Below are 10,382 nucleotides of genomic sequence, written 5' to 3' on the forward strand. Positions count from 1 at the left end.
CATTGAACTAGCATGTAGATGCCAGGTTACATTCACATTCGCCAGACGTTATCTTAAAGGGATAGTTCAGGATTTTGGACATCGGGTCTCATTTCCAAGTGAGCCAGTGTGTTATTTATCATTGGAGACAGTTTTCAACACTTTTCATTCAGTCCTTCTATTGCAGAAATTTCTGGTGCTAGGCTAGCGCAAGTCGAGGGGAACTGCTAGCCTGCCATTAAAAACTGTTTTACCCACTCCAAAGTACACCCGATGCAAACCAATTATAATGCCCAACTATTGATGTAAATGTCTGTGTTGATAGAATAATATTAGAAATTAAAACCGCGCAGTGATGAACGGGACCTCGCACCGGCTTGCGGCCGCATCACGTGCCGTCGTAACATGTGCGCTGACCAATGTAGAAGCAAATCCGACACAAGATGTCGGAGCACTGTGCAGCTGTGTATTATGTGGCTGTGATGGACGCCGTGGTTCAAGCTCATCTTTTGAGCCCTGACTGCCCAGCTGTTCCACAACATACAACGGTAAGCTGAAAATGTGACGTGTTGATTGAGGTCTTTTAAAACTATATTCTCTCCCTTAAACACTCCTATATATGTTCTAAAAGTGTGTTTGATTTTCTTTAATCAGACACGGTGTGTGGTGGAGCGACGACCGAAACGTGTTGCCTGCAAGGGGAGACCTGCAATGTGCCAGGTTTGTCTTTATTTCATTAATGTAATCACTGAATTGCACAGTACAAATGGTAGACACCAATAAGGCAATCATTTCTTTGCTTTACTTGTTTAGTACTTTGGCAATTATTGAAAACAATAAGAAAATACATGGTTTTGTTTTGCGTAAACAGGTCAAGGCGGCACCCAGTGTTGGGGTGTCTCCCAGGCTGACACGTGCCATTGTTGTGGAAGTGGTTGCGGAGGAGGAGGTTAGTACACTTTATTCTTAATCAGTTTAATTCTATGTGCATGTGTGCCTTTGGCCAAAACAAATTGTGTAATACACATACAAAATTATTGCTATGACTAGCAAGTTCTCTCAAATGCAATAATGACACTTTTGTTAATGTATTTTCTTAATTTCTTTAGGGGGATGCGACTCCTAGTGCCTCTCTGAGGATCCCTTGGACTGGTGGTATCGCCATAAGGGCACATTTCCTCTCCTTTCTAGGATGGCAAAGAGATACTTGTGCATCCCAGGGACAAGCGTGTCAGCAGAGAGAGTGTTCTCAACTGCAGGAGACATTATCACTGCAAAAAGACATTTAACCATCGCACTCAGGGAGGGGTATTTATCTGGCATGTCAAAGACATGACCCCACCACTCCACGATGCTCTCTCCCTCCTTGAAACTGAGGACGGTCAGGTCAACATTGAACCGCACAAGTTCTCTCTGGATGTCCTGGTCTGCTGGCAAGAGGTGCCTCAGCATACCACTCAGCCTGCCAAGAAATGGATGAGAATTAGAATCAGTTTAAGGACATGTTGCATGAGACCAATCTGTTAATTATCCCCAGAGTCAACACGAAACATGGGGAAGCAGGATTTAGTTACTATGCAACAAATAGCTGGAATAAACTCCCTGAGGATTTAAGACTTGCCCCAACTCTGACAGCTTTTATAACAAGACTGAAGACTTTTATGTTTGCTTTAGCTTTCTGCTAAATCTTAAATCTACAATGCTTTTTTAACTTTGCCTTTATTTTCTATCTATTTTATTTTATTACTAATTTTGCCTATTTTTACCAGAGAGATACATGATCTGATACCAGAGAGACCCCAGAGAGTACGGGGGTAAGGACCAAGTTCCTTTAGGTCGGGTCGGAGTCCCGACGTGGGTAAGGACCAAGTTCCTTTAGGTCGGGTCGGAGTCCCGATGTGGGTAAGGACCAAGTTCCTTTAGGTCGGGTCGGAGTCCCGACGAATGTGAAAGAGTAAGGACCAAGTTCCTTTAGGTCGGGCCGGAGTCCCGACGTGGGTAAAGACCAAGTTCCTTTAGTTCGGGTCGGAGTCACGACGAATGTGAAAGAGTAAGGACCAAGTTCCTTTAGGTCATAGGTCGGCAATAGGCGGCCCGTGGGCCAGATGTGGCCCGCGAGCAGGAAACATCTGGCCCGTGAGGTTGTTTGAACTATAATTAACGATAATGAAAAATAATGAAAATAAAAATATAAAATCAGACTGACAAAAAAATGCTCTTTATTTAGTAACTTTATTTTTCAAAACAGAAAAATTTCCTCAGTCTAATAATAATAACTTGTTTCATCTGGATACGAGGGTGAACACACATCGTGAACTGCACGATGTGCAGCGTGAACGCTCAACATGCAAAAACAAAGTAAGTTATTGGACAGCGCCTGGCGCTGAAAATAGCTGAAACTAGTCCTTAAAACACAGGTTGTCTTTCAAACAAAACACATAGCTTCATATTATTGTGAAAATTAAAACACGACTTCTTTCAAACAGGCCAGACATCAAACATAGACTGTGAAAAGTAAAACACGAGTTTCAAACATAGGTAGACCTGCTCAAGTTATTTAGGCCTGACTGACTGTTTTTGGTGGCACCAAAAATGTAAACTGGTAACAATGATAACAATACTATTGCCCGGTCAAATTGGAGCAAATCAGAGAAAAAAAAAACGAAGTAAAAAAGCTGAATCCACTCGACCATGGGCTGGAGCGCTCGAAGCTCCTGAAACGACAGAGCAGACGTGCTACATTTACTGTATGCTTAGTAAGAATTAGGCTTAGCCTGTTTCTGGGTGCTTGATGTACCTCTGACAAAATTAATGATTTTCATCACTTTGTCCATGACATCCTTAAGCTCGCCACTCAGTCTGGCACAAAGGACACTTTGATGGATGAGGCAGTGCAGCCCGTGGATTTGGGGGGCGAGTTGTTTCAGCCGGCTAACCAGACCTCTGTGCTTTCCCACCATAGCAGGTGCCCCGTCTGTCACGATTAGGTTAACCCTCTCAAATGATAATGAATGCAACTGAAACAACTCTTCCAGTTTCGCAAATATAACATCTCCAGTGGTGTGCCCTTCTAATGGAATTAGAGACAGCAGCTCTTCCTTGAAATCCTTCCCATCATAATATCTGACATAAACGCACAACTGGACTACATCTGTTTTGTCAGTGCTCTCGTCTATGGCTAAGGAAAAATAGTTTGCGCGACTGACACCGTCGATAATTGCAGCCTGCACTGCATCGGACAGCACTTCTATGCGGCGGGCAGCGGACCTCGCAGAGAGGGACATCTGTTTCACTGACCCGATCACACTATCCATCGACTTGTCGGTATCCAGTTCCTCCAAAACTGTCACCATCATCTCTTTGAAGACCTCTGCATCAACAAATGGCTTATTGTGCTTTGCGAGTACCCACGACGCTTTCAGAGATGCGCTGGTTACCTTCTGTTGGGATGTGAGGCCTCGCACCAGGATCCTGCTGCTGTGTGCATAACCACCTTTGAGGGCTTCGATTTTGCGCTTTCGTGCCTCTGTCTTCGGAGGGAATGCATCCTTGAAATTAGCATGCTTCGTTTCGTGGTGCCGTCTAATATTATATTCTTTACATACAGAGACACCCTCGGTACAGATCAGGCATGTCGGCTTGCCGTTGATAAAACTGGGGAGGATGAAGGCGTAGTTCTCTGTCCATTCTTCATTAAAGACCCTGTTTTCGCTCACAAGTTTTCTCTTGAGATCTTTTGAGAGAGACATTTTTTTTTACACCTAACAGCAATACGTGGAAATACTGTTGCTGCTTGTTTTTGTTTATTTTAGTTTTTTTTCAAACAGACTAACAGATAATTAATAGCGCCCCCAGTGGTCAGTCCACAAATTTCACCCACTCTTGAATGTGTCGTTATAGCCCTATAACGACACCCCCCCCCCCCCCTCCGCGGGTTGCGGCCCGCCATGTCATGGCTTGGAAAATATCTGGCCCGCAGCCAAACTTTATTGCCGACCCCTGACCTAATGTCTGTCCCTACGTGGTGCGTCAAACTTGAAGCCGCCGCCTCAGCTGTTGCTATTTACCACCCCCTCTGTGTGATGTCAGTATTGTTGTCCCTAATCATAAGCACCCTAAAGCTAACCCTATTCCTAATATTGTAACAAGCGGGCATTGCTGTCCCATTGAAAGCGCTTTGAAACAGGTTTCAAAAGGTTTCATGTAGTTTATTATTCAGTCCGGTTCTTCGTAGTGTCCCTCTACATCGTCGTAGACAGCATCATCACGATGATCTTGACAGGTGCGCAACACCTGCAATACCGTTGCTAGGCGACGGTCCAATGCGGAGAGATGTGCTTCTGAGAGGAGGGGTTGGACGACAGCCAGGGGGTCCCGGTCCAGCGACTCACGCATGACATCACTCAGACGGAAGCCCGGCCGGGACATGAGGCGCAAACGTAGGAGAGTGGAACGTCGAATCCTGAAAAGAGAACACGTGAAAATTAGTTGTGTTTATAATTTTATGTAACTCAACTATTAACATCTTTGACGTTAATTGGGTCTGTATAGTGGTTAGGGTGCTTGACACCCAGTGTTGTGCATGAACTAGTTCATTGAACAAGTTCATTTTTCTATGAACTTTGAACTGAACTTAACATATTTCTAACGAAAGAACTTGAACTAGTTCAGATTTTGTGACATTCTGAATTGATACTAGGTCCAGATGACATGTTTATCAAATACAGTTAGGCTGGGTTGCACCAACATGGATTAACTCTTAAACTGGATTAAATCAAGGTTTAACTGTTAACCGTGTTGCACCAAACTTTAAACCTGGTTTAAATTCAGTTTAAATGAAACTCAGGTTAAATTTAAATTTAACCTGAGTTTCATTTAAAATGTATTCATTTTAAACACAAAAAATATGGCACCAAGGGCAAACCATTAGACATCCTGACTACAGGGCAAATGCAGCCAAATGGAATGCCATTTTGTGTTCAAACACGTTTATTTTGCGCTCAAAACTTTTAAACCAATTATTTTGGTCTGAAATATAATTAATTTTATATTATATAATATATATTATATATTATATAATTATTTTCGATTTGAATGCTTAATGTTATGATCTCGATTATAAAATAAAATAGTCTATTAAAACCTTAAAAGCTAGTTTTTGCTTCAGAACAATTATTTTTGTTTGCAATGCAAAGTTGCATTGCAATTGCATTGTCAAACTTCTGGAACTGAAATTACTTAAAAGCCAAGTAGTAATTAAAGGAACCATATATTACATGAAACATGTATAGTATGCATACGTTTGGTAGTTTGAGTGAAAAACTGTTGTACCTGCAGCACTGTCGCAGAGGGGCCAGAATGCTGGGTTCATCTCGAGAGTGACGTCCAAAACTGTCGATTTAAGATTGAGATGATATTCAAAGAAAAATGAATTTTATTGATTTATACATTAATCTGTTGTTTTTCTGGGCGTCTACAGTAATTAATCAATGCAGATAACCTGACTTCTACAAATTTAACTCACGCGCGTCCGTTGTCAAGATGCAGCATAAATGTCTTGTTACCAAACTTCTCAAAGGTCTCATAGTGATGTCTGTCCATGTTGCCTGGGGAGGCAGAAAATAGCTTGACCATCAGTTATCCATCAGTATTTACTCTTGAAGTCATTGGCAGACACATTTATATGAAGCCACTTACATTGATTTCAGATACAGGTCATTAATCAGACACTCGAACCACAAGCACCATGTCGCGTTATAAAATTGGAAACCATTATTTCATTGACATATCATAGCGCTCATCCAACGGTGCTGTGATATGTCTTCCAGCTCTGCTCAAAATTGTGCCACATATACTGTATAGGTGTTGACCAACCCATGAGGAAATCCAGCACAGCCATATCCATGAGGTCGACCAGCCTGGTCCCCTGGTTGTACGGAGGAGTTTGCTTCACCCCTTCACAGTAGGCCGGGTCCTTCTCCCACCTGCGCACACTCAGTGAATTATCCTGGACATTACACATTTTCTAACAATTTTCCTTCAACTGCTTTGCTTGTTATGCTACCATAATTTGTCTGCCCTTGATGGCACAAATTTCACTCCTAACCAGACCTGGAGGGACGGATCCCTGGTGATCCCTGATTCTTGGTGCATAAACGTTCCTTTTCAAGGTTTCTTCCTTGATCATTTAGGGAGTTCTCCTTGCCCTTGAGAGGGTTGCATAATAAAGCCAGTGAAGGGCTATACGATTACAATTTACTTGATTGGGAACATGTTGATAAAACTTAAAAAATAATTAACTGAACATATGTTTCTCAACAAAATTTTAATCTCACGCAACTTTCTTTTTACAGACCCAAACATTAATTTGATGAAAAAATAAGATTCTCTACCAACACACATACACACTAAACTAAACATCCACCAACAGCCACACACAAACACATGACCAGCAGACTGTTACCCACTGTGCTAGTTTGGTGCGGCTGTAGGAACGTCTCCATGGTGACCTCCAGGACCGCCGGGGTGCCAGGGTGAGGTCAGGGAGCATGGTGGCCAGGGACACCTCCAGCGCACGCGGACCACCACACACCGGGTTCTCTGTGGAGCAGTAGTACTCACACTGGCCGTAGAAACACGTGTTCCCCACTGGAGGGAGCCAGAGAGTTACAAGAGAAGAATATAGAGTTGAAATCGTTGGTGGGCGCACCAACCCAAAACTGTCAAGATGAAAGCCCAAAACTGTCAAGATGAAACGTCCATCTCTGCTGTGATACTTGATGTTGTGATACACACATGCACATGCACTCATATTCACATGCATTCACATGGCGCACAAACCGGGGGAGGTAAAGAAGGTCCTCAACAGCTTTTTGTCTGTGGTGACATCTTTGATTTCCGAGATGACGTCGACAAGTCTTCCCACCACTGGAGGGATCCGGTGGAAACCTAGGATCCTGAAAGAGTGAGAGAGAGAGATAGAGAGGCAGGGGGAGAGAGAGAAGGAAGGTCTTATAGTGCTGTATATACTTTATATTATAATGCACATGCACAATCATTTATACAGAGATGGTCTACACTAGAAGGTCATTGTCCGGGAGATAGTTTGATTGACTTAACTGCTGTCTCAAACATTTTTTTAAATCTATCAATCGATCAGATACACACTTCCTGTCACTATAGCAGCCTACAATTCAACAGATGCTGGACACTCACCTGTCCAGGTGGAAGGCAGAGATCTCTGCATTGTGTCGCTCAAAGTCTGAGAAGTAGAACAGATTAACGTCCGTTTCCGCATCTCTGGTCTGTCTGACAATGGTGATGGAACACATTGACACAGCCACAGACAAATATTTGTATAGTTCACGTAATCCCACAAATTATTATTCACTATTTTTTATTGAGCAATTTTGCAGATGCCTTTATCTAATGAGACCTGAAGTTAATTAAGTCATTAAGGAGTTCATCTTGCACAGTGAAGTCTACTCATAGGCCTAGACTATGGTGGACATTGGGGCTCAAAGTTAACTCCACATCCTTTCCACTGAAAGTCAAACATCGTAACCATTAGAATTTCCTCTTCTACACTTAATTCGATGTACAAGACACCCTATTACGATGAAGCTGTGGTCTTACTTCATTGGTTTGAGCAGAGCCTCCCCGTGATTGGGAAACGACATGAGTAGTTTGAGCTGGGTACCCCCTCTTTTCTGGACTGAAAGATACAAACAGACACAGGAATATTTAAATACATCCAAACACTTTGACAGGCAAGGTAGGCCTACACTAAATCATTTTTAAAAAGCATGTGTTAGATGTGTACTTCGCTGAGGTCACAGTTGACATGCCAATTCAAAGCATGTACAAACCATCATGACACAAAAATACAAGGAAATAGCACATAATTATCCGTAGTAAAGCTAGTTGGTAATAGGCTAACTAAATAGGCCAAGTCTAAGTATTCTCTAGTTAGTAGTTCAAAAGTATCACTCCTCATAAAAAATACAATATCTTGATACTTTGCTATAGGAACGCCTAACTGTGAACACACTTCGATTGTGGATTCGACATGTCTTGTCACTATTTCTCCACAACGTGGTGCCCTGCCACAACTATAACCAGACCATTAACATTGAATTTCCATTACCGCCAACCTCCATAGGTTTTGCTGTCTACAATCTTCTATACATAATGTACGGTATATAAAGAGCTCTACTGCAGTTCATTCATTGCAATGCATGTTGCATTCCCATAAGCAGTGCTGCAATATAGCGAAAGCCAAATTGTGTGTATTTCAAATAAACAAAAAATATTTAAACAATCCAAGGCAGGTTTTTTTCGCATATTGCACAGATACATACTTTATTTGTCTATCTTTCAAATTGTTTAATGCCGATTTTGTAGTGATCATAATTCAGAAACAGAAAAAGCCAGTGAATATATGCAGTGTAGCTCTAAAGTCTAGATCATGAATAACAAACAAATGTGGCGTGAGGTTCCGCATATCGGTAGTGAAACCAGTAGGACTAAAAGCTTGCGCAGCTGGGAACTTATTTTGTTTAATCTGCAGCACTCCAGACAAATATTGTTGATATTCATTCTGCTGTGCGCTATCAAACACGCATGTGTGTATTTGGGTGTGTGTTCATGAGTGTGTGTCTTTGTTTGTGTTTCTGGGTGTTTGTTTTTATCTGTGTGGGCCTCACAGTTGTTTTAGTTGGTGTATGAGTGGGAATGGAGTTTGTATTGTATGTATGCATTTTTATTCAGAAAATAGGGTTAAGGTTAATGTGGGTGAGTGCGTGAGTGAGTAGATTCTATTATGACTTTCGAATGAAAGACCATGCAAGCTGGAGATTGCTTAGAGGGAGAGGTTGTATCCTCAACTTCTCCATTTAATGTTAGTGTGACCATGCATGTGTATGAGTCAGTGCTTATTTTCTCGATGTTTGAGAGGTAATTTTCTGCATTTCCAGGAATATGGGCTATGTCTCAGACACAAACACACAATTATGCTCTAACGCAACCCCACACACACACACACACACACCCATGAGAGTAACTAACCAGCATTGAGGATACGCTGGGTGGCAATGTAGTGGGTGATCTGGTCCAGCAGGGGGTCGGTCCTGTGGTAAAGCTCCCAGCGGGAGATACCCAGGTGGAAGCGCAGCCAGGGAGGGTGGGTCTCAGCCGCCACCGTCCAGTTAGTTTTGTCGTAGCCGTCCTCCTCACTACTGCTCTGCCTATGGGAGGAGAGAATGGATTGATTCTTGATTCTGAGATGAAATACATATATCCTATCAGAAAGGTTGACCCTTGTTGACATGTCAAACTTTCTATAATCTGATCGTTTTACTGATATAAATAAAGTCAACAATCATGCAGAAACATCATAAATGTCCACAATGAAGTCCCTTCTTTTGCTTTTCAAGTATTCAAGTACTTCTCTGTACCCCTGTTGACAAACGCAAAGAATACTGCTATGCTACGAAAAATAGTGATATGCATCAGTGGCCTGATCTATTATTTATTGATTTCCACTCACCAGTCTTCCACCTCCTCGCCTCCTGTGTCCCTCTCTTCTTCTTCATCTTCACTGGTCTTGACTCGCAGCAACCAATCATCTTCTTGCATTTCAGGCCGTGGCAGGTTATACAACGGGTGGCTGAACAGAGCTTCTAACTTTGAACCTCCTGGATCTACCGGTTCCTTTTCCCACTCAGTGGCGTTATGGGCAAAGATTCCGTCAGAGACTGACGATTTTCTTTGGCGCAAAGTACTTCCAGGATCATGGAGGGGAGATGAGGGGGAGGACGAAGAGTGAGGTAGAACACAGGCTGTCTGGAGGACGGAGAAACAGAAGATGGCCAGGAGGATGTGCAGCGCCAGGGACATAAATGCCAGAACCAGACAGATGGAGCGTGTGGACCGACCGCCAACGCTTTGCATCAACATGCTGGTCCTGGGAGAAAGAAATAACCACAAGGGGGGAGCTAAAAGGGGACTTTTCTGAAGATAATTTTTCTTCTCCCAGATACTAATCCAAAAATCGGAATGTAACAGGCTGCACCGCACGGGCCATTACATTTCGGCATTGTTTTGTGTTGGTAACACAAAAGAAGAAAAAAAAAGCAGATACCGTTCAGAAATCCAGACAACTATTAAGTAAATTATTGTACACATTGATATGAACATACTTTAGGGAGGAATTAATGTGAAGAAAGGAAAGTAATAATTGCCTAGAATAGAGTAGGTCCAGATCCCTGACATCCAGCTAAAATGTACACAAACACACACACATACATATATAAGAGAAAAAAAAGAATGAATGCCATGAATTAAACAGTTTCTGTTTAACAGAGTAGAGGTGAGGGGTACATACAATCAGCTATTGTTGGTTC

At 42.4% G+C, this 10,382-nt stretch overlaps 1 protein-coding gene across 1 annotated transcript; it reads right to left on the minus strand.

Moving 5' to 3' along the window:
* Positions 1-4,194: 4,194 nt before the first annotated feature.
* Positions 4,195-9,936, minus strand: LOC311362018 (extracellular serine/threonine protein kinase FAM20C-like; the record flags this gene model as incomplete). The annotated part of the gene is made up of 10 exons (XM_084481813.1): positions 4,195-4,441; positions 5,311-5,370; positions 5,504-5,585; positions 5,854-5,963; positions 6,447-6,627; positions 6,820-6,935; positions 7,195-7,287; positions 7,615-7,693; positions 9,046-9,224; positions 9,527-9,936. 10 exons carry the CDS (start codon positions 9,934-9,936, stop codon positions 4,195-4,197), a joined length of 1,557 nt encoding a protein of 518 aa, XP_084337939.1.
* Positions 9,937-10,382: the final 446 nt, after the last annotated feature.

Source organism: Micromesistius poutassou (assembly GCF_964030765.1).
Source record: "Micromesistius poutassou genome assembly, chromosome: 1".
Taxonomy (NCBI): domain Eukaryota; kingdom Metazoa; phylum Chordata; class Actinopteri; order Gadiformes; family Gadidae; genus Micromesistius; species Micromesistius poutassou.